The sequence below is a fragment of the Ursus americanus genome, chromosome 5 (genome assembly GCF_024610735.1).
Source record: "Ursus americanus isolate L20-20 chromosome 5, mUrsAme1.1.p, whole genome shotgun sequence".
NCBI lineage: Eukaryota > Metazoa > Chordata > Mammalia > Carnivora > Ursidae > Ursus > Ursus americanus.
In genome coordinates this window covers 47,700,151-47,725,653 of record NC_142131.1, presented here as the reverse complement: position 1 = coordinate 47,725,653, position 25,503 = coordinate 47,700,151, and the positions used below count along the sequence as shown (strand labels likewise).

The following is a 25,503-nucleotide window of genomic DNA, read 5'->3' as shown; positions in this document are numbered from 1 at the left end:
GAGATGTCACTTTCTGGGATTTCGCTCCCTTTGGTGGGGTGAACTATCACTTTCTTCTCTACTCACCCCAGGTGTCCTTTTCACATCTGTTGGCAAAGAGCTATTTTTTTCCCCCTCCTACGTATTCTGCAGGGGCACCCGAAATCGGGAGCCTTAATTTCAATGGCTGGAAGAGAAATCCCACTCAGAAAGGAGTTCTCTGCTCAACAAGCACCCATGGAATTTCGCAGGTCAGATGGGAAGTGAGGTCATTTTGAATGTGCAACACCCAGGTTGGGAAAGATTAGGCCATGCCCGGAAAAGGCTCTATTATCAAGTGCTTTCAGGAGCCTGAATGTGGAACTGTTGATGTTAATGACTTTTTGGCAGTTTTTAGTTTGCTAGCAAAGCAGCAAGGTTAAGGGCGACACATGAGGATTAAGGAACAGTAGGAGGCCTCCTTTAAAAAGAGAAGAAAATGGGCATTTTGCATTCACTGCCACTTACCTCCTGCTCTCGTTGAAATATTACAACCCGACCCCCCTTGTCCCCTGTCGCTAGTAATTCTCCCGTGTGGTTGAATTCTACCGTAGAGATAATGTCAGCTGAAAAGGAGAAGACAAAGGCAATTAAAGTAACTGCACACTTACTTTGAAACGATAGATAATAGATACACTTTTCTGTGCATTGAAGGGCTCTGGGCTTTGTCTCTGCAGTGGAATTTACAAGGATTCGAGGCTCTGTATTTTAAGTGCCACAAGAAGTGGCATTTGAGAAAGTCAATTTCCTAGATGCCCACACTGCAGGGTAGGCTCTTAGAACATCTGGAGAGAACAAAAGGGAAAAGCACATGCAGACCCTTTTGTTTGGGGCAAGAGAAAATGCATTTCTTTAATGGCTCCAGGAAATGGCTTTTTTTTTTTTTTTTAAAGAATTTTTACCAACCACAGACCTTTTACCCACCCAGGACCTTTTGCACTCTCCTTCCTTCTACACAGAGAAACTTCCCCAAACAGGTTTCAGGTGTGGCTGTTCAGACATGGGCTGAGGATTGTGACCTGTGACGCACCAGGGCTGGGGCGGGGGCGGGGGAGGCTTGAAGATCCCACATGGAAAAGGGAAGGGGCAGGAAGATATCACTGGGATGCTAGGAGGCAGGAATTCAGGAGGGACCCCACAAATGCTCCAGCTTGACCCATGCTCACTTTCTTGGTGAGCCCAACACACCCTTCTGGAAGAGCAAGGCCTTATTCCAACCCCAGGAGCGAGGTGCTGAGAAACAGGGTCACGAGGTCAGAGGGCAATTTGTACTCTGCATTTCAGAACGAAGAAATACGCAGGCGCCAGGAACTCAGATCACAGATAATTGCTGAAGGAATGCCAGCCTGCCAGGTCTTTCTTCAACCCTGGTTACCCCGGAGGAACACGGACAGGTAAATTACCTATGATTGGATTTATTAGGGCTATTTTTAGAAAAAATGTCAGAGGTTAATTCCTCTGCAATTATTCCCCTGCAGGGCTCCAACAATTGCTACCGAGAGTGCAAATGAGTTTAAAAAAAGAAAAAGAGGCAGGGGAATTATGACAATGGCCTTTGACAGAGGAACATTCTGAAGATTATGTCCGTGTGAGGAAAGCAAAGGGGAAACAGTGAGGTGGAAAACTAAGGCAATTATCCCTGAATAATTCAAATCTCAAATCTCACTTTAATATCATCATTTCAGGATTTTCTTTGTATGCCTGATTTATTCAGGTAAGTAGTGTAAAATTCTCCACTTTGCATGTAACTGTCCTGTTCCTGTATATGAAAATGCTTCCAATGGTCATTCTTTGTGCAGAAGTAAAAAGAGTAAGTACAAGCCACAGCTACTTTCAAGCAGAGCACATTTAAAAGAACAATTCATGGTTTCCTGTTTTGGCCTCTTAGACGGCAGACCCTAGGGGCAGCAAATTCAAAGTCCAGCAGAGCCATGAGATGCCAGGGCGTGAAGTAAACCAGGTGAAGTAAAAAGCCTGTGGCTCCTCTTAAGGGTAAGTGGCTACTCAGCTTACCCCAACTGTGGATATGAAATATTTCACGTGTTGCTAGATTTTTTTTTTTAAGAAGCTGGAAATCCAGATTTTATGCAAAATCTCTTCAATTTTATACATTGTCAACTGTTTTTTTTTTTTCAAAGCCATGATATTAAAAAAAATAATCTTGTCTGTGGGCTGAATATGTTTTGTGAGTCATGAGTTTATGACTTCTGGTCTACCAAGTCTTTCTTCAGAAAAGGCCACCCCATTCCTTACTGGTGATCTCAACTAGAAATCTAGTCTGTCCACTCAGGAAGACTCCTCCAAATGAATGTGACTTCAAGGATACACAATCGAAGCTGTGTGGCTACTCAGGTCCTGATGTAAGTTCAGTAGCCCATTTCGGTAACAAGTGCCCATTTCGGAGGAAGCAAGGCTGGGAAGCCGGCACCACAAGTGAATTATTAGATCACTTTCCTTTGTTAGAGTTTATGTATCTTAGCAAAGCACTTTCACGTAAAGAGGAGACAAGGAGGCTGTTCAGTGTTTGCAGCAGGCTCAGAATGCCCTGAGACAAGCACTTGAGCGCTAGGATACACTTCTAACACTAGTTCCTGCTTCTGACTTTCAGGGAGGGATTAGCAATGGGGTTATTCACGAAGCTTCCTGACTTGCGCAGAACCTAAAGCGGATGTGGCTGTTTCTTCTCACATCAGCTTCTATGAGGTACCTCAGGTTGAGGCGAATCTCTCAAAGTGCTGACGACATAAACACTGCCCAGAAGGAAAGAGCGGTGGGGAGGCTGGGGGTACAGGTTACCAGAGTCACGCTTATATCTTTGGGGCCAACAACGGGCTAAAATGCAGTCTACACCTCTCCTCTTAACAGCAATGTTGACACAGACTCCAGAGTTCTAGTAGGTACACTGGCACCAAAAGATGGGCCTTCCCTTTTAGTGAAGTCGGGTATCAGAAGGACGAGTTAAGTACCTTTTCCAAGGTCAGTTCCTGGCTCAGTTTCCAAGGAAATGTTACTCCAAGGGAAACAAAATTCACCCTCCCAGAGATGACATACACATTTGTCCTTTTGCCCAGACTCTCTGCAAAAACGTCTTCACTCTCCCTTTCGGGGGTACACAGGTCAAATCAAGGTGGGACTCAAGCTCACAGCTGAGCCACATGATCCAAGCTAGTGTTACTAGAACTCTGCATTATGAGGGATCCAGGCATGGTCCCCACTAATAAAAACGTCCCATTTTCCAAGTGTTATAATTATTTGTGCTATGCCTCTCACAAGAACTTGTAAGAGAAAGGGTGATGGGCATGGCAGGATTCTCAAATTCTTTAGTTCTCTTGCCAAGACCTTAGCTTTATTTTAAACCTGCCACTCACTTGGTCTGTATATTAGGTTGTTTATATCCAGCTATTGTCTACCTCCCTTCAGAGCGCAGGCCACTGTAGCTCGAGTTAATACCTGTTTTGAACTTTCATGCTTCCCGACTCATTTATCATTGCTAAGCCAGTATGTGTAACCAGAATACACTGCCCCATCCATCTCTGCAGATCTTCATCTATGACTGTTTAATAATTGATGCAAACCTCATGAATCACCCCACATTCCAATTTCAAGATACTCAAACTTCTGATACAAATACTCTTGTTTGCAACAGGCTCTCGGTAGAGCAGTTGAAGTCAGAAAAGCCACGCTGCTCGAGATAAAATAACTCTTGTTGAGTATAGAGAGGACATGGCGATAACAATCAACTAGCAAGCCTATGACAATAACTTCATCTAAAATTATGGTCAAAAGAAATCAATTGATCAAGTTCAACATGACTCTCACCTTTAAACGATATGTGTACATGACAACTCATTCTATCAAATGCTAAGCCGAATCACACCACTGTTATTAAAAAAAACTACAAACTGGAGCATTTTCCCTCTACTCCATACAGATGTGGATAAAGTGCCTGTTTTTGACTAAAAACAAAAACCAGAGGCCAAATAGAGTTATGGAGGTCAAATGTAGTTAACATGATTTTTTAAAAGGAAACCCTGGGAGGTAGGACGTTTGCCCTGTTCCACATTTATTTGTTCTGATTTAATTTCCACAAGATGGTGGCCTGGTAACCCCATTTCCAGTTCAATAGGCACAGCTAAGACTGAGTTTTTCTCTTCTAAAATCAATCTCTGCATCTTACAAAGGTTCCAGACTAGTAAATTCATACATAAAGTCTCCATTTACCTGAATAATAAAAACTGACTTGGCCATTATATGCCTGTGATTAGGCTGAAGAAATGCCCTAGTCTCTCACCGTCCCATGGTAGGCTGGAGTCTACACAACGCCTGGGCTGAGCACAACTATTAGATGATGTACGATCCAAAGAGCAGGGTGACTGTTTCGATAAAATGAGGGCTCAGTTTAAACCTGGAGGGGACCTAAACCCAAATCCTCTGGTGGGACAAGGTCTTACTGACCAGGTCAGGAGCACTGGCCTCTCTGCATCAATCACAGAGATTCAAATGAGAAGGTAATGCAATTTAGCCTTCAGAGCCCATTAAATGTTTTATCTTTCATCTAAGAAACATTTGGGAGGTAATGCTATAAAGTCATTTACTCTACTTATATCAGCTGGCCACTTCTGCCCACTCAATACTTGGCTTTCTTCCAGGTGGTAAGTTGGGCTCTAGGCAGATTTGTCTGCTTCTTTAGCGAGGATGGGGTCAAGCCAAGAGGGAAAATAGGTGTCACAGTGGATGACAATGGTGAAATACGGGTAGTTATTGGAAAGTTGTGTTAAGAAGGGTTTAGGAGGTCACGTGCAGACTTCCTGAAGTGCTCTAATTGGCAATGGGTCCTGCGTTGCACGGTAAGGGACAGGGGGCAATGTGTATACCCTTTGTGGTCACTGCATAGGGGTTTGTAGCTAGGCTGGCAGTGACTTTGTGGCTCATGAAATAAACAGGGGAGTCTTAGGCTCCCAGAGGGAATGAAAATTACTTCTTCCATCTACATAAAACTGTGGCCTCCTTCTTGGGTTCTGGTTCATGGCCCAAAGTCGGCATTCATTTTCTTGGATGAGGTTTTCTCTGGTAGGTTTTGATACATGAAATAGTGTGTTTGAGTATGGTTTCCCTCAAAATAGGGGGATAAAAAGAGGTCTTGTTATGGCCAAACTGAATATGCCCAAGTACCACTACTGGAATTGGGTCAAAATGGCCTAGTTGTTGAAAAATTTTAATATATTGTAAAATTAAAAAAAAGATCAGGCAATAGAACAGTTGGTGTAATTAATGCAATTTTAAAAGTGTATTCTCTTTTAAAAATATATGTTTTTAACTGGTAAAGCAATATACACTTATTAAAACTTCCATTACTACCGAGATGATGCTTAAAATATTAAATGAAATTTCTCTTACAATCTGTCTCCCTGGAAAATAATAATTAACTCCTATAAGCACAAGCATACAAATAGTCACAGGCCAAAGTCTGCCAGCCCAAGTCTAAAATGATGTTTTAGGGTAGGATGTGAATGATAAACTTATTTTCTTATAGTCTTTTTCTAATTTTTCAGGATTTTCTAATTTTTTAAGATCACAACCATCCATCTTGAGCAATTTTTAACTTGTAAACAACTTTAATTGGTTTTCAAACTGAATACAAGATTTTAGCAACTATCTCAGTGATTTTGTAGACTTCTTAAACATTTCTTTTTTAAATTCCCAGATAGTAAAATTCACTCTTCGTGCCATACACTTTCATGGCTTTGGATCAATGCATACAGAAGTGTATCCACCACCCTGAACCATGATACAGAGGAGTTTCCAAATGTTAAAAACACTATGTAAGTACAGAAGCTTCGTACAATCGGGCTCTACAGGTATGGCTCAGCTGGAAACCAATGCTCCCTTCTCACTAGTCAGGGTCAAAGATTTTATTTTTCATCTTACTGTTAATATCACTGTTGAAAATTGTCTTTTTAGAGTGGCAGGAAACTAAACTCATCCACATGCCTTTGTTAGCCTGCATCACGAACTAGGTGTATGCATGAGGTTTTCTGCTCGTGGATTCAAAGTTTTCTTTGTAATGAAACAGGACTATGTGTCAGGCCTTCGTACAGTAGTAGCATTAGCTGCTTTACTTGGTACTATTTCTCACATTCCTGTAGCTCAGTCCTCGTGACAGAAGTAGTAAATATCAAGTGCTGAGCAGTGAAAACAAGTGGGTCTAATTTTGCTCACCAATTTTGTTTATTGGCAAGAGCTGCCCAGGGAGAAGGATTCTGATATCATAGCTGGGCTTGGTGGGAGAGTGTCGAGATCAATTGGTCACGTCTGGCATGGGTACCGGAATAGCCAGTACACATGCCATGTACTTGCTATCCTGAACTTTCTGTGTATAATATACACTCTCTGACTGATCCAGACTTGATTCCTTTGTCACCCGACCAATGTCTGGTATTTAGATACTGAATCCTTTTCCTTTCATTGGAATGTAATTAATTCTGCGCATATTGGTTTTAACTTCCATCTGGTGCTGGTATTCCTCCTACATGAAAGAAAGCAGGTAGAAGGGTCCAATAGTACCTGTTCCCGAGATCTTTTCACAAGTGCTGCTTCCTATGGAACTGTAAGCACAGTGCTGGAAAATGGGCATTGTTTCAGTGTCAGCCCGCCCATGAAGACCAAGCCTCTTAAGGGCAAGTAATGTGTTGTGACAGATACTCTCGGTTAGCTTCTCCTACCCAGTGCCTTTCTTCCTTGCCTGTTTCCCACTACAGTGGCTGAAAAATCCAGATTCTTGCTTCCCCGCCTCCCTTGTGTCTAGGGGTGGCCATGGGACTGAAATATGGCCTGTGAGGCACACAGGCAAGTCTGCTAGGGGGCAAGGAGGCAGAGATTCTGGGATAAAGTTTTTCTCCCTGAATAAAAGGAAGGAAGCAAGTGAGGAGTGGCCTTCTGGCTACACTGACATACTCCTTGGATACTCCTTTTTTTTTTTTTAAGATTTGAGAGAGAGAGAGCGCGCAGCATAAGTCGGGGGGAGAGGGAGAGAGAGAATTTCAAGCAGACTTCACTGAGTGTGGAGCCCAATGTGGGGCTTGATCTCACAACCCTGAGATCATGACCTGAGGCAAAACCAAGAGTCGGATGCTCAACCAGGTGAGCCACCCAGGCGCCCCCATACTACTGCTTTCACGTGTGATCTTATGTGGCCATGATACCTGAAGCTGTGGCAGCCATCATGTGACCATGAGGTGACAAGCCAAGAGGCTGAATATGACAGATGGGAGAAAGAGGCAATGTCCCTGGCGACATCACTGACTCACAAAAACCTACCTCAGAAAGAGCCTATGTCTGAACTTGTTAGACAATACATACCAAGTGGTTTAAGCCACTGCTAGATAGATTTTCTGTTATTTGCATCTAAAGGCTATGAATATTAGACATGTCATTCCATCTTTGTTTTCCTCATAGCACTTTGCACAGGGCCAGACTATTAACATAAGTCGAATTGGGAAAAAAAAATGTTCTTTGTCCTGCAATCTCTGTGCACCAACTCTCACACACACATTTTCATGTCACTTTATCACTTGACCAGTGTTCCTTCATACTTGCTTAGTTCCCAGCATTGAGGTGCTTTGTTTCTCCCCCTTCCCCTGTGTGGAAATGGTACATTACTTGTTCGACGATTCAAATATGAAAGCAGCTTATTGAGATAGAAGCATCCCCCAATTTATCATGGTGTCCGTCATAAAGTTATGACTTCAAAGGGACCGAATCATGCTCTCTGTAGAAGCCAAGTTCTCCCGGTAAGTCTGGGGAGCCCACCAAGCTTGCTGAGCTGTGAAAATCCAGATGGTGGGAAGCTGGTGTGTAACAAATGCCATGCACACAGCTTCCCCACACTGACCTAATCCCCAACACGAACCAGGTATGGGACGACCCAGGACATGTGGGTTGATGGAGACTGCCTTTCATTCAAAATAAGTTCCTACCACACAGAAGCTGAGAAGAAAGAATGTTCCTGCCATTGGGACAAAACCTGCCCAAAGGGCAAAGTAGTTTTAAAAATTCTAAGTCTTCCAAATACAGAAAAACCCAGTGGGAAATTGGTAGCAGTCCAGGCTTGCCTACAAGCCTGCATGGTTTCTAGCGGAATCTGCCATCAAGGTATCTACCATCTGTTACCCACTCTTTCAGAAAGCAGAGGAGTAATTAACTGCTCGAGCAATGCAAACTCTGTCAATCATTCAGATCTATTATCGACAACATGGGTCATCTAGCATGGACCCCAAAGTTAGTGGGACTCTGGGTCCAAAATAAGAAAGTTAATCACGACTGTGGGTCTGTATAGATTTGGGGCCAGCATTGTGCTGCCCAAACACACATCATGTGGAGTCTGTTTGGCATGTTTTTGGTCAAAAATTTTGCTATGCCAGAGGCTCTCAAGTCAGAAAGATAAGGCACCTGCCTTAGTGGGAGCTAAACGCCCGCATATTTGTGTGTTCACTCTAATTTCATTTATTTAGCGAAGCCTTGTATGACTCCTCCCAAAACCCAGACAGCCTCCTTTACTTGGCTGCTCCACTGCTCCCCATTCTTCTCCTTCATAACAGTTCTCACCACTTACCATGAGCACTTCCAACAGTAATAGGACCATTTTAAATGTCTTTCTCAGTCTCTGAACTGTGAACTCCATAAGGAACTTAAGCTTAGTGTCTTAACATATGACAGATGCTTCTGCATTTTTTTCTTTAATCAATAACTGAATGAGAGCTACAGAGAATCAACACCAACGTGGGCCACATATAGAGAATAATCCTAAACAAAGTGTCAACAAACAAAACACTTATGCTGGAGGAATCTGAGAAACATATTTTAAGGGGTGTGAGACAATGGAATGCTTTTATTTTGGAATGAATATTTTATGACTTTAGAGCCACGAAGATTGATCAGTAAAGACCAGGTTTCATCCTAAAAAGCCTTTGTCATACTGGCAGGATTTAAGAGTCCTATGAATCACAGGAAGAGAAAGCACCAAATGGGTAGGTGAAGAGAGGGTATAGGGAGAGGGCATGGAGGTAGCAATGACACACCCGAAGTGGATTTGGAGTAAATAGGTCTGAAATGCAAGGAATCTATTTGGCGAACAGCTACTATTCTATACCATATGGGTGCCAGGGATATGCTATAAACAAAAACCATCTTATCTTTACCTTTAAGAAGCTTTCAGCCTAGAGGACTGGGAAACAGTGGTAAACAGGGTTAAGGTTAAAAAAAAAAAAATGTTGGAAAAGAGGTTTTTCAAACACCCTATAATGGAAGTCTTTGAGCCAGAGAGTAAGAACCCTATGTTTGACCTTGAAGGCAAGAGGAAGTCACTACTAAAACTTAAGGTAACTCACATGTCATCCATATGCCTGTATTCAAGAACTCTCCTAGGGGTGCCTGGGTGGCTCAGTTGGTTAGATGGCTGCCTTCAGCTCAGATCATGATACAAGAGTCCTGGGATCAAGCCCCACATTGGGGGGGGGGGGTCCTGCATTGTGGGGGGTCTACCACTCCCTCTGCCCCTCCCCCCACTCATATGCGTGCGCTCTCTCTCTAATAAAATCTTAAAAAAAAAAAAGAAATCTGAATTTTCTTTATAGGACAAATTGAACAATAAATACAATATATCTGTATGCTAAATTCTAGATGGGCCCAAAAAATGAAAGAAGAATGTAGTAGGACCATATCTGGATTTTTCCTCCTAAAACATAAAGTTTCTACATCAAACACAATAAAGATGCTAACAGTTTACAAGGTATTATACAATGATGATTTTTCAATGGTTTTAGCAAAGAAAATAGAAAGTATTGGAACCAAATGGGCCATTTACAGTTCTATGAATCAGTATTTTTCTTTCTCTTGTATCCTCTCTCTCCTCTTCCTATACCCCTCCCTCCATTCTTCCGTCTCTCTCTCTCTCTCCCCCTGGCTAGGAATTGTGGTGTTTTAAAGATTATATAAAAATATTACTCTCAAGGCACCTGGCTGGCTCAGTCATTAGAGCATGCGACTCTTGATCTCAGGGTTGTAAGTCTGAGCTCCACGTTGGGTGTAGAGATTACTTAAAAATAAAATCTTAAAAAAATATATTACTCTCGAGGCACCTGTGGCTCAGTTGGTTTAGTGTCTGACTCTTGATTTTGGCTCAGGTCATGATCTCAGGGTTGTGAGATTGAGCCCCACATTAGGCTCTGTGCTGGGCGTGGAGCTTGCTTAAGATTCTCTCTCCTTCTCCCTCTGCCCTTCCCCCCTCTAAAAAAAAATACTGTCTCTTGGATGCCTGTATTTTAAAACACTGGATACAAAACTTTACACATAGTAGGCAAACAGTAAAAGATAGCATAAATAAACTAGTGTTGATTTCCATCACCAGCATGACCCTAAACTTTAATATTCTTCAGGCAAAGGCACTATAGTACTTCCTTCCTGCTTTTTTATGTCCACTGAAAACTGGATATTTTAAAAATCCATTATATTTGATTCCATGTTCACGTGGCAATTTAGATATCAACAGAATATAAAATGTAGAAAAATCAAGAAATACTAAATGTTGATAGATTTATTCTAATTCCATCTATTCACTCAAAAAATACTCAGTGACCACATGTATTATGTGTCCAACACTACTCTAGGTATTGAGTATACATCAATTAATAAAATAGATAAAATATTTGTCTTTATGGCACTTATGTTCTACTGTGGAGAAAAAACAAGAGTCAGTGAGTATAATAAATTGCATCATATGTCATGTACTTTGGGAAACAAACATGGCTGGGTAAGGGAGATTAAGAGTTCTGGAGGCAGGTGGGAGGCTTAGATTTGAGATAAGGTGATTGTGATAGGGCTCCCTGAGCAGACTTGAAAGAGTGAGGGAGATCACGATGTGGGTATCTGAAGGAAGATGCTTTCTTCTGACAGGGAACAGACAGGGAGAAGATCCTCAGAGAGAAACATGCATGTGTCAGCAAACCTGTGTAGCCGGAGCCATACAAACAAGGGAAAACTGAGGTCAGACAAATGAGAGGTTCAGGTCACGGAGAGCTTTGTAGATCACAGCAAGCACTCTGGTTTTTACTAAAAGTGAAATGGGCACAGCAATGGGTAAATGGTAAATTCTGTGTTATGTTCCTTTGATCACAATTTTTTAAGAAGTGAGAAAAAATGGAAAGGAAGGCCGTTGGAAGGGACAGAGCAGAAGAGTGAGACGGTCTGATGTGCTACAAGTATCACTGGGAATGGACTGCGGAGGGCTGAAGGAGCCTCAGGAAGGGGGTGGCCATAATCCAGGTGAGAGGTGAGGTGGCTCAGACCGAGGTGCTGGCAGTCAGGGTGGAGAGCGGTAGTCAGATTCTGGATTCACACTGAGTCGACTACACAGGATTTGCAGATGGACTGGTTACAGGTATGAAAGACAGGATTCAGGATGATTCCAGGATTTCTGCCCTCAGCAGCTGGCATGATGGAGTTGCCTTCACTGAGATGGGAAGTTTGTGGGTGAAGCAGGCATTTTGGGGGAAGACCAGATACTCCGTTTCAGGCGTGTGAAGTATGAGGGGTTTATAAGTAAAGATACTGAGTAGATAATTGGAGGAAGGGGTCTGAGTTGGGGATATAAACTTAACATTCCAGATGATATTTAAAGCCATGGGACTGGATGAGATCTCAGGGAGTGACTGTATTAAATGAGAGGAAGGCCAAGGGCTGAACTTTGAGGCACTCCCAACATCTAAAAGGTTGGGAGAAGAAAATGAATCAGGAAGAGAGAAGAAGGAACAGCCGGTGAGAGAGGAGGAAAATCAAAAAAGCTGAGTGTCAAGAATGCCGGTGGGGAGAGTGATCGATCATGCCAAACACCGCTGATCTGCAAGGTAAAACCCTTCAACTGACCTTTGGATTTGAACCACAGAAGTCACTTTTGACTTTGTCAAGTGTGGTTTCTGTGGCTAAGTGGGGGTCGGTTTGGTGGAACCATGGAATGTGTTTCAGAGTGAATGGGAGGAGGGGAATGAGAGGAAGTGACTATGGACACTTTTATTCAAGGAGTTTTGCTGAGAAGCCTAGAAAAAGATGAGGCAGAAGATGGTGAGGGAAGTCAAGTCATCAGACCATTGTTTGTTTGTTTTTAATCACAGAAACAACAGCATGTGTATATGCTGATGAGAAAGTTTCAGCAGCTAGGGAAAAATGAATGGTGAAGAAGAGAGAAGGTGGAACTGCTGACTGAATGAGTGAATGAATGACTGCATGAATAAACAAGTCAGTGTACCCAGGACTGGTCCACCACTGAGAGGTGAAATCAAATCTTCCCAGGTTCAATTCCTATCCATAGCCAGAAGATGGTTACAAAGAAAAATGCCATGGAAACCCCATCTTTATAGAAGGTTTAACAGGATTCTCCAAGCATTTAGTATTCTAAGAATTTCTCCCAAAGACCAACATATCAGATGTCCATGCCATCACCCTGAATCAAAGAAAAACCTCTTGGTTTTCTTTCTGTTTCTTCTTCCCTTCCTGCTCGTCCTTCTCTCCTCTTTCCCTCTTTTTCTTCTTTCCTTCCTTCCCTTTTTCTCTTTTTCCTTTTTCCATCTCTCCCTCCTTACTTTTTCTTCCGAGGCCAGCGGTAGGAAGGACTCTGTTCCTTCTGCTGCTATGCAGCTCTAGGTCCAATACCTCCTGTAGACAGACCGGATGGAAGGCTGCTCACCTTCGTACACTTTAAAATGGTAAGTCTACTACAGATCACTCCCACATGGGTAGCCTGACCTCCTCATGGCCTTTCTTGGGTAACTTTCACCATCATTCCTAATATCGCATAGAAAGATACAAGTCTGTCAGAGGGGAAAGGAAAAAACCCACACTCTCATCTGGCCCTGTGGAAGATTTATAGACACTCTGCAAATAGCCAGACCCAGGTGATGGTGCCAGGAACTTTCCAAGTGATTTGTAGATCTCCCTGCCAGGAAGTCAGTCTTCAATGGAAAACTCTTCTAGCTGAACATTCCTTTATTACAGCGTGGCTGCAGGGAGAGGATCACAACTGTCATGCAAAGATTCACTGAAATTAACTAGCTATTCGCCTGGCCTCGAGATAGTTCAGGCTCAGAAAAATACCACTATCGCAGTTCTTCTTTGAAACAGTGATTTACTGAGCTGGCCTACTGAGTGCCAGGCATAGTACTAGACCCTTCACCTAACCTCTCTTCTTCAATCTGTATTATCAGGCTCATTACCAAACACCTCCTCTGGCCAGGATCTATGCTTTGTGTTTTATATGATGTCATTTAAGTGTCACTCAGACTCCACAATTTCAGTCTCTGCCTCCATTTTTCAGTTGGGGAAATGGCTCAGAGAACAGAAATAACTTGTCCACGTCTGGAAGGCTCATAGGGGAGCTGGGATTGGTACCCAGCTCTAGTCCTAGAGCCCACGTTTGCCACCTGCCTCCTGCGTCCTGCTTCTTCTCCCTCTGCCTTCTATTGCTTCTTGTCGCCCCTCCGTTTTGTGGGTCATTTATTTTTTTCCCAATCCTTTCTTCATCTTTTACTCATAGTTACTTACGGGCTTTATTTCTTAACATGGCAGAGTGGATCTTCTGAGTACAGCCTTAACTTTCCCACCTAGCTTCTGTACTCCTGTCACTTCAGCAACTCTAACTCTCGGATCCTCCGCAAATACAGTCTGTGCTGGCCACTAGTGAAGCAATTTCATTTTTCCCAAGACATTCTTTCCATTACTTGTGCCCGCTAACGCATATGCCCCTGAGGCCAAGATCTTTTTCGCTATTTTAGTCCAGGGACACACAGCCTAGGGACTGGCACTTTGGAGGTTTGCACAAAACACGTGTTTAGTGGCTGAATGAAAAAACGAACACACAAATCTTTCAAGGCCAACTCAAATGCCAACTACTCCATGAAGTCTTCTGTGAGCTCCCCTGATTGGAACATAATCCCTTCCTCCATACAGCTCCCCCCAAGTCTCTGGACTACTCACGTATACTTATACAGCTATTCCCACTTATGCAGCTGCATAACTGAGAAGGTATTTGCTCTCTTTCCTTAATGAAATGTATTTCATTAAGGGCACAGTTCCTAGTTTTACTCATCTTTGGCTCTACCAATAAATTCCATGTAAAAATTTGCTAACTTAGCATCTTCTCATTGGGCATGACTCATGTTGGATTATGGTACAAATATTAATAGAATGTTTCCGTATCGTGTGTGTGTGTGTGTGTGTGATGTTTCTTTAACTAGATGATAGGTTCCCTGAAGACAGAATCCTATTTCTTTAATAGATAACATCTTTATCAGCATCTAAGATCTCGAGCATAGATGATATAAATAGTCCATACCTGGAGCTCTAATATTCTCATGGGGAAAAATGACTGTTGGCCTATGTAATGCATATCACAGTTCTCCCCTAAAAAGAGAGTCACACATGCTCCATTTCTGTCTACAGCTTATTATTATTGTTTTAAATGGTTCAGGACTACAGGTTCATGGCCTGGGACATCTCTGAAATAAACCCAATACTTGAGAAATCAAGAGCCAAGTCCATTTTCAGAAGCATTTCCCCTAAGCACAGCAGATGTAGAGGAGTGGAAATGGGAACATATTTCCATGTCTTTAAGTACTCTACTTTTGGGGACATTTCAAATACTGATTCCAACAACCTAAGTTATTGCCTTTGGGCAGTATGGAAAAGCTTAGGGCACGAAAAAGCCAGTAACTGTTAAATGCAGTAGCAAAATTCCTTTTTATCCAACACATGCCATAGCAGGTTCTTAGCCTTGATTGTGATGCATTGATTATTTCCTGCAAAGTCCATGGGAAGAAATTAAACATCAATATTTTATCAGGTCATGGAAGAAATAAAACCGTTAAATACTCAAGATACAGACTTAACACTGGCCACAACCTCAAATCTTCACCTGAAATTAAATCAAAAGTAAAATGTACCAGAAGCCATTTTAAGGAAACCAGTGGAAAATACAACCTTTTGGTAATTTATCATTAAGGAAACGGGAACTGGCCTTTTCCTGCCACTCAAACCTCATCTTTATTTATTTATTTATTTAAAAAGATTTTATTTATTTATTCAACAGGATAGAGACAGCCAGCGAGAGAGGGAACACAAGCAGGGGAAGTGGGAGAGGAAGAAGCAGGTTCATAGAAGAGGAGCCTGATGTGGGGCTCGATCCCATAACGCCGGGATCACGCCCTGAGCCGAAGGCAGACGCTTAACCGCTGTGCCACCCAGGCGCCCCTCAAACCTCATCTTAAACCATCTCCCTGACCCCCTCATCTCGCTACATTCTAGCCCCGCCACTTTGCTTTCAGGATCTCATAAATGCCATCCTTCCTCCCACTCTGGGGTCTGCAAACATGCTGCTCTCTCTGCCTGCACTACACTCCCTCCCTCCTCCCTTCTCCTTGGCTAGCATCCATTAATTTTTTAAATTTCAGCTTAACCAGCACTTCCCGAGACAGAGCTTTTCTGACAGCCTGTGTTAGAGTCACTCTATACTGCTCTATACCACCCTATCCTTCCCCTTGAAAGCATCTACCAGAATTCCTCATTATAGATTTGTTTGGGTGTTTACTGTTAATGTCTGTCTCCCCTATAAAGTTCACCAGGGCAGGGATCATAACTGATTTTTTACCATGCTATTCCTGGCCGGCAGCCCCATCTTTGACACAGAATCGATGTTCAATTGAAGTACGGTTTTTCTAGAATATTTGTTAATACTTATTACCTCATCACCTGGGTTCATATCTCTAATATTGTTCTTACATGCATGCATGCACACATACACCAGACACACGTTAGATTTTCAGTTGAATTGGGTGTAGCAGACCTGGACAATCGTGACAATTTAAAAACCAAATAAACATCCCTCATTCTCTTTAAGATCTTCATTTGCCTTATTCTCCTAAGCTAATCATATACATGAAAACTCATGCACCGTAAAATGTATACACACCCTTCTGATTCTTAAATTCTAGCCCTGTCTAAACCAGTCTCCACCCTGTTCAGTTTTCAGGAAGAAAGAACAGAACACCAGAGACTGGGTGGGAAGATCTTTCTGTGCCAAGAAGTCTGACCTAGTAAACTATTTCAGTCAGACACGCAGTTTGAATTGGATTGCCCGATTGCTGAGAAGGGCTTTCCGGATCAGACAGTTCATTAGTGGCTGAGACAGTTTCTAGGACCTGTCGGTCTTCACTCGGCATGCCTGCCGTTAGCAAAGTGACAGAGTGAAGGCTATTTGAATGACAGGTGCCGGTGGGTCACACGGAATAACGGGTGAAAGAACAGGCTACCCAGAGGCACCAGCCACACCCTTCGGCTCAGGATCCCCGAAGTGCACACGGCTGAAAACGAGGTTTGGTGTCAATGGAAAACTATTTGCTGAGCACCTTCTCTGTGCCTAATCCAGGCCGTGGCTTTGAGAAGCAATTCTGCGAGGTGGCCAACAGCAGTCTCCCAGCCCCAGTGTCAATCCTAGCATCGCTGGGCAGAATTCTTCACTTCTTTCTCCCCTCCATTTACCTAATCTGTACAATGGGGGTGGTATTATACTGAAGCTGAAATAAGTAAATTTAAGCAAGGCACTTAGCATGGACCCACATAAGCAGTAAGTAAGAGTTAGAGTAATGCTTTACCCAAAAGTAATATAATAAGTGGAGGACAGCCTCACTTTAGATGTCAGAGAGACCCCCATTCAGCTTTGCCATTTATAACAGACGTGCCTTTGGACAAGGAACCTCAATTCTCTGACTCTCAGTTTCATTATGTGTAAAATCAAATGATACTGGTACCGCTTTGGTACCGAGTGTTAGGGGCACTAACTAAGGATGGTAAGGAGCTGAGCACGAGGCTAAGCACGCCGTAGGCCATCGATAAATAGGATCATATGTTACTTCTCCACGTGGATCACTACCTTGGATCCCAGAGAAGCAGAGCAAGGCCCCACACTCTGCATCACAGGACCAGACAGTCCAGAGAACACCAACCGCGGTGCACGGTCGTATGTGGCCAGTGGGGTTGTTTTCTCAGACACCGCAACGTTCACCTACACGAAGAGCTCCAATTTGTAGAATGAGATGCTTACATTTAGAAATTATGAACTTGTGTATAAACAATGCAGATTTTCAGTTTCTTTAGAAATCAACAGGTTGGTCCCACTGGACTGGCATTCCCACACAGCCGCACCTGGCGTGTGCTGGGGAGTGGCCGCCTCCTTTACAAGGGCGCGAGGTCTTGAAGTGACCTCATCTCCCACCACTCCCTACTGTTCCCCAACCTTGAGGCCAACTGTCAGCTCCCCTTTGGCCTCCAAAGGTTGTTCTCTACTGCTCTGCCTTCATTTTTGATGTCACTTGGCTTCTGTAGGCATTTGAGTTAGCAGTCGTTGGTCTTGGGTGTGTGTGGGCACCCTCTGGAAACGGATACCTCCGAGCGGCTACAAAGGAGGAAGCAACCCCTTTCTCCATGGAGCCTGAGGCCATTCGTCTACGCTGGCAAACCAAAGTGAGAATGAGTCAATTCCGCGGCTTAAAGGCTGGCCTCTCCACGAAGAACAGCCTCCCATCCAAAAGTCGGCCCCATAAATTCACAATTTACTCACCCCGAGTCTTCTCCAGTTCCATTTAGACTGAGGGTAAAAGATATGGGACAAAGGTTAGGGGTGCTATACAATAATGTTTTAGAGCTGAATTTTCTAAAATATATCCTATGGGTTGTCAGTCCCTCAAGATTCTGATCTGTGGGTGAAAAAAGTCCAAACACTGTTGGGAAATAGCTCACACTTTATGTCACATCTTGGGGACTCATCTGGGCAAATCAGTAACTCAGAAATCTATACTTAATAAGTTCGTCCACAACTCATTCATTTAACAGATATTTACTGAGCACGTACTATGTGCCAGAAACTCTTCTTGATGCTGGGGATTTAGCGCTGATAAACAAGAACACTGAACTCAGGTAACTTATTCTAGCGTGGAATAAGGAAGGATGCTTCACTCTGTTTTAACATTTATGACTATACAATGCTCCTGGGAAATACTGCTATATGCATAGTGCAGAGGACTTGCAGAACTTCCAGAGGCCCTTTATGATAAAAGCATGGTGGAGATTTTTTCCCCTATTGATGCATAACAAAGTAATACCACTCCAGAACCCTTCTCATTCAGAGAAATGCACAGTTTATGTCTTGAGAAGTCACTGAACCCACTAAGGTAAACTTACGTGGGAAGAACCACAGGCTCACCGGGGGTCACAGGTGTGGCCAAGGTTTTTTTGAGAATATCACACAAAGGGTTAACTTGACTTTCACCTCCAAAGTGGAGTGTTTTTCTCTGCATCTAATATGACCCAGTTGGAAATGTATTTGTTTTTCACTGTTTAATCTTCTGCATCACCCACTGTTGATTAGATTTAATTAATTTATGTTTCTAATGAATTTAGAAACTCACAGTGCTGCAGCAGGAAAATTTTCAGACAGCATCTGGCCACCAAATGGATTGATTACCTTGTCTGCAAAAGTCTTTCAAACATCTGGGGCCTGATTTTGTGAAACATCCAGAAGGTCTTTCAGACGTAAGCAACGCCCATTGAGGGGAGAGAGAAGGTCCTAGAACTAGGTAGGCTTGCTTTGATTTGTAAATCTGGATTCTGGCACTCCCCCAACATGAAATCACAATTTGCTGCTCACTGGCACAGTTTCAATGGTGCCAAATAGACTGAGCTGAATCTATTTTGTTTGACATAATCAGAATCTACCAGGCCCGAGCCCAGGCTGCCACCCTGCGAACCCCTTTGGCACTTCCTTCCATGAGGAGGCTCCCGCTGATCATTAAGATGAAACATTTATAGAAAACATTTAGAGAGAAGCACTTTGCTCTCATTCATTCAACAAACATTATCGGGGGCCCACTGTGTCTGGCACTGAGCCACTGCTCCTCTTCGTTAGCTGCTCTTGGCAACAACCCTGCAAGGTAGGCAAACACTGCTCTCCCATTTTCACAGATATGATCAAGTACTATAAAAAACTAACAATTACTAACACTAATATATCAACACTCCTAATAGGGGATACATAGCCAGACACGCACACACACACACACTGGACACGACATGAAGCACTTTATATGCACTAGCTCACTTAGCCCTCACAATAAAACCATGAGGTAGATGTCCTTATCATCCCCATTTTATAGATAAGAGTACTGAGGCACAGGGAGCTTATGTGACTAGCCCAAAGTAACCCAGCAGCCTTTGGCAGAGCCCTAGAACATAGGGAGTCTACTTGTGCTCTGAACCACTTCGCATTACTGGGTCTGCAGAACATTTTTGGAAGACCTACTATGTGTCAGACACCGCCCTGGGGGGTCTGCTGCATTATATTTTCATCAGTCACATCCTATGTAGTGGGTATTACTGTTTCCAAACAGGGAAGCTGAAGCCCAGAAACATGAACTTATCGAGGTCACAAGGAGAGTCAGTAATAGGACTAAGCCTTCATTCAGGTCTGCAGGTCTACAAAGGCCACGTTTGTCCCAGACAAGAGGAAAAGCGGTGGTGTGAACCCCACAGCGAGCTCAAGGCTGTGCAAGGAAGCCTGCTGGGCAAGTCAGAGCAGTCGAGTGGCCTGAGATCAGCACAGCCTAGACCACTCCAGAAAAATGGAGATAAAGAATGTACGAAGCCTAAGAAAGTCGCTTCATCTTGAAGAGGGAGGTAAAGGATGCTGCAAGTCTCATTGCCTGACTGGTTTTTCTGGCTCAACCTCAAAGAGAAATGACGGACAACTTGGTGGGCTGCTTCCAATAAAAGCAACAACGAAAAGGTGTGCCACACTAAGCATCTGAAACATTCCGAACGATAGATACTGACTGCTGCACAATCAGGCAGCCAGGATTACATGCTGGTGTTGAAAAGACCTGGTGTGACGTGGTTCCTGTGACAGAGTAGCATTTACTAGGTCTGGCTACTTCTCTCACTTGACAAGCCCCTTGTCTGCAACCATCCTCCTCTTGCCCAAGCCCCTACGACAACACGGCCACCTGTCTTCTTTGTTCCTTTGTACCCGCTCCTTCTCTACTTGGACCCATTTCTATCTCAATCCCCACCTTGGTCTGGCTCACCTCTGTTTGTCCTCGAGCCTCATTTTGGGCATCTCTTCCTCCGGGAAGCCCTCTGTGACTTCCTTATTCCGAGTTAGGGGCCCATTTGAAATATAGCCTGTGCTTCCTCCTATTTCAGCACTTGCTACAAGGGAAAGTATGTCTTGGTTTGGTGGTCTTCTCACTGAGAGTGTGTGTGTGTTGGTTACTACGATAAGTGTAAGGGTATAGTACACAGTAGGTGTCCAACACCTACTGAACGGCATGGATGGATGGAGGGACTGTGAACCTTATAACGCCTTCTTGGCTGGGCTCCCTCTTTGAAATCTCTCACCTACATGTTCCATGCTACATCCTAGAAGTCATTAATCTGGTTTTTAAACCTCTAACATGTCATTTGCTTTTTTATTACTTGCCTTGAACACTCAGGTGGAAGTCAGACAGTGATACCTCAGGGATGGGGAGGAGTTCAGTTGAAGAGGACATGGAGTCCCAAAAGTGTCCTACACCTTGATCTTGGTAATGGTGACGTGCATGTATAGGGATGTAAAAATCTTTGAGCTAAATATGAGTAAACAATGCACTCTACTCTACGTAATTAATACTTTAGTATAAAGAAACAGATCCCTTGAAAGCTCACTGTGTTGACAGGATCATATTTGGACCTCTTTGCTCCAGAGTTCAAGGTTCTTCACTCATGGCCCACTTGTCAACTTCCTTGTTCAAACTTCCTTCACTAAAACACATGCCCTAATCATCACACAGGTCCCCAGACTCTTGTCACTCACTCCCACCTCTATGCTTAAAATCACGTGTCTTACCTAATTGTTCATTTCTCTTCCTTTCTTTTGACCTTTTGGTAGCTCCTCCCATTCTGGAAGGACCAGGACGAATCTCCCTTCATGAACCTCATTAATCTCTCTTTTCTCTGAACCTTTAACTACTTTGTCCAGTTATTCATACACAACATTTTCTGAAGATTGTAAGCAACTTGAAGGAAGAGACTTTATCTTACTTCTAATTTTTATATTTAGTATAGTACCTGGTCCAATGGTGGATTTTTTTTTAAAGATTTTATTTATTTATTTAATAGAGATAGAGACAGCCAGCAAGAGAGGGAACACAAGCAGGGGGAGTGGGAGAGGAAGAAACAGGCTCCCAGCGGAGCAGGGAGCCCAATGCAGGGCTCGATCCCAGGACCCTGGGATCACGCCCTGAGCTGAAGGCAGACACTTAGTGACTGAGCCACCCAGGCACCCCACCAACAGTGGATTTTAAATATGTACTTGTTATGAATACACTGAGGGCCTATTTATGTGCTCAGAACCTCAGCAGTTAATAGCTCTATAGAGCTTAAAAAGACAGGTTGTCTGTGTCCCCTAGGATGAAACCTTAGTGTTAGTTGTTAAAACCATGGACTTAGGATTCACACACGGTTTCAAATCCAGGTTTTGAAATGCACTGGCTCTGTGATCAAGTATACTGAGCTGTTGTCACGAAATCTCTGCTTCTTCATCTGTGTAATGGGGACTTTCTCATTAGGGTTGTTGTGAGAATTACATAGCAACATAAGGATTTTATTAGTGAACACTTACTGAATTAGTCATTTTTAGACTCAATTCGAACAATCCTACCCAAATAAAAGTCCATGCTCTTCCTAGTGTCAGGCAATGCATTCAGAGCAGTGACTGACTTACAGGAAACATTGAATACATGGCAGACATTATTAGCAGAGCTATTAAATGGAGATGCATAGTTTCAGGGAGGAAAACCTATGGACTGGAAAAACTGGAGAAGGCGAGAAAAGTGGGTGCATTGTGAGATGCATACATGTGCACATAAACACAGAATGAGTTTAATCCAAAAGAAATTCCTTTGGGAAATTCCATCATATCCCATTATCATGGTCCCAAAGGCAAGAGCTGGCCTCTGATCTTTACATATTTAATATCTTTGAAAAAATTCTGAAACCATAACCATCCTGACATAGTACACAAAGGCAAGTATACGTGGGAGTTATATGCAAAATTGTTGCACTTTACTTCTGGCTCCCGGAATTCTTTAATCATCGTAATTCCTTGTGCTTCTCTGCCAACTTTTGACCTTAGGCTAGCTCTTTGATTGCTCAGTAGGATCTGACAGCAAGGAAGGGAGAACAGTGAGGAACATGTTCTCGGTGCGCTCTTACACACTCACTGGAAAGACAACAGTTTAATAATTCTAATTCATATATACTTCTACTCATGCAATCAATAATTCACGGCAATTCCTCCACAGCATTTTAGTGACAAGAGAAAGAGCAGGGTATTTCTTCTCTTGCCTTCGCCTGCCTTTCTTCACTTCGTCGTGCCTGGAGCCTGGAGAGTACAGAATCTCAAGAAAACAGTTTCCATGGTGATTCTTTCCTTTGAGTACCCGACTGTATTTCGCTCTTTCTGGAGTGAATTAATGCTTTTTATTTCTTTCATGCTAAATATATTGAAGATTAGATTTGAGTTCCTCTGCAGTGATACAGTTTTATCAAGAAAATAGAAAGTAAAAACACAGCATGAAGAAACTATATCTTTCGCCACTAGACTCTCAGAAAGAAAAAAAAAAAAAAGACATTTCAGGGAGAGAAATAACCAGTCACAGGGAAATGGACACAGGTGTCTGGAAGCTTGGATATGCATGTGTGCATCTCAATGTTAGAAAGCGTGTCTTGAGAGGAAATGATCTTAATTCCTCCACATGTTGAAGGTGATATAAGTTGACCACAAAACACTGAGTTACAGGAAATAACCTGATTTTTAATGTACTACCCTCTTCTCAGAAAATACAAGAGTGCGCAGAACAAGGAAATCTTCAAACCCATAATACCTTCCCTACTCTATTCTTTATAGAGGAGAGTCTTGCTTTCTACCAAAGCTAAGTAACTGGCCTTTCTTACTTTTCAAAATGGTTCTCTCATCTATGGAACATAAGAACTAGGAAGATCGGTAGGGGAAGAAAGGGATAAAGAAAGGGGGGGTAATCAGAAGGGGGAATGAAACATGAGAGACTATGGACTATGAGAAACAAACTGAGGGCTACAGAGGGGAGGGGGGTGGGGGAATGGGATAGGCCGGTGATGGGTAGTAAGGAGGGCACATATTGCATGGTGCACTGGGTGTTATACACAACTAATGAATCATCGAGCCTTACATCGAAAACCGGGGATGTACTGTATGGTGACTAACATAATATAATAAAAAATCATTATAAAAAAAAAAACAAAAACACCAAAAATGGTTAGGGGACTCTCCTAGGACTCCCAAGGCACTCTGAATTTCCTGCCAGAGAACCCATCCCACTGGTAATTAACATGTACTGTATGGCTTCCCCACCAGACCCTAAAAGGGCAGGGCCTGTGTCTTCCCCACTCACTCCCTTGTGCCTAGCACAGCACACAGAGGACAAGGAAAATGAGGACAAGGAAACTATGAAAGGGTAACTCTGACGCACTGAGGTCTCCCTTGCAAAACTTCAACAGGCTGCTACGTCAGAGGAGGAGGAAATCGTGTATAAATGAGAAACCAATCTCACCTACAGCTACTGGTTTCATGGTCTCTCCTCGATCTTGAGGCAATTGGGAATTAAAGAGAAGAATCGGGGTTGGGGTGCGGTGGTGGGCATAGAGGAGTACCGCCCAATGAGGCTTCCTTCTCCACCATTACACACCCACCCAACATGGTCTGGAGTTAAGTCATCCCTAGGCACCAAATAACCAGGAGAAAACTGTGATTTTTGCCAATTTGAGCCAACTAGTAAGCATCCATACCAAATTAGGTGGTGTCTCAGGTACAGCGGGGGACAGAACTGAGCACAAGAATTTTTGTCCCCAGAAAGTTCAGAGTTCAAGAAAGATATTTTGGGGGATCCCTTAGAAGGGGGTGTGGCCAAGTACAAACACAGACACCCCTGATTACCAGAAACAGTGCCAACAACTACTATTTACTCATCAGTATGTTAGGTACTCTTTTAAGCACCATATATGCAGGAACTCACTTGATCTTCGCAACACATCTACAACTTGGTAGTATTATTTTAATTAACACAGAAAGAAACTGAGGTTGAGGAAAGCTAGGTCACTTGCCTAACATCCTAAAGCCACTCAGTAGTGGAGGCAAGCTTCAAACCTGGACAGTGTGGTCCTTGAGTCAGTGTCTTAACAACTACACGGTTCTGAATCTCAGGCTCCTGGGGTCTCACTTAGGAAAACTATGAGGGGTTTCCCATAGTCTCCACTGCTGTGTAAATTACCCCAAGTCCATTCTGTTCGTAAATCCTGGGCAATCCACAGGATGCCTAGATGGCTATATAAAATTCTAGATTCCAAAAGGAAAAGCATGTTCTGTGGCTAAGGAGCTGTGTGAACAGAGTGACTTACGTGTCCTAACTCTAACATACACTACGGCTCTGGTTCAGAGAGATGTTTCCACAAGGCACTAAGTGCCGAAGGACTGGGAGCTAGGTTTCGTCCTAGAGACACACTCCAGTTGTGAGGCCGCTCTGCAAAGGGGCCCCATTGGAACTCATTTTCTTAAGCACCTTTGAGGAGATACAAGATTCACTAACTGTATACTAAATTTCACTCGAGAGAAAACAGTGGCAAGAGTAAGCTCTCAGTGTATTAGCTCAGAGACACTTCCCTTCGTTGCAGAGTGTGGATCCCCTCATCTATGGTCAACACACTCATTAAAGAAAAAAGGGCAGGAAGGAAGTGTATGAAGCCTCAAAGTACAAGATTCTAAGGCTTTAAGTTATGCTTTTGCCTCTTTAAGATAAATCTCTCAGTTTTCTGTAATGGGCGTGTATCATTTTGACTGTTACAAAATAAGTCACTTAAAAAAAATGCAATGACTCCCAACAAAAGGAAAACAAAGATGGAGGAGAGAGACATTGATTTAATGACTGCCCTCTTTTAGATTCAGAATTAGGAAGGAAAAAAAAGGTTTCACCTCCAGCACTATCTGTCCTACTGCATGACTCCCATACATGGAATATTTTGAAATGAGACGTTAGTCATTAACAAGAATTATTACTTACTAGACCGTGAAAAGTAGAAGTGTGTTTGTTTTCACCAAGGCACAGAATGGGGCTCAGAGATCATGTTCTTCCCGCGCCCCGTATCTCAGAGTTAACCGATCCCTTAGCACTGCTCTCCCACCCTTCCCAAGCGGACCAAGTCATGCTCCAACATGTGTGTCAGATCAACTTTCATCATTAGAAAGAACAGCCTGAAGAGTCACGGGGAGTCTGATCGGGAAACGTAGGCGGAGAAAGTCTCCGCATTTTCAGAAGAAACTGA

The 25,503-nt window shown here is 43.1% G+C and overlaps 1 protein-coding gene across 4 annotated transcripts in view; it reads right to left on the bottom strand.

Moving 5' to 3' along the window:
* Positions 1-25,503, bottom strand: part of PPP2R2B (protein phosphatase 2 regulatory subunit Bbeta) — a 633,944-nt gene that overhangs the window by 100,613 nt on the left and 507,828 nt on the right. For all 4 annotated transcript variants that reach the window (XM_087862155.1, XM_087862156.1, XM_045794355.2 and 1 more), the window contains one exon: positions 487-584. In XM_087862155.1, the coding sequence (XP_087718281.1) occupies positions 487-584 (98 nt within the window). The remainder of the gene's footprint in view (positions 1-486; positions 585-25,503) is intronic.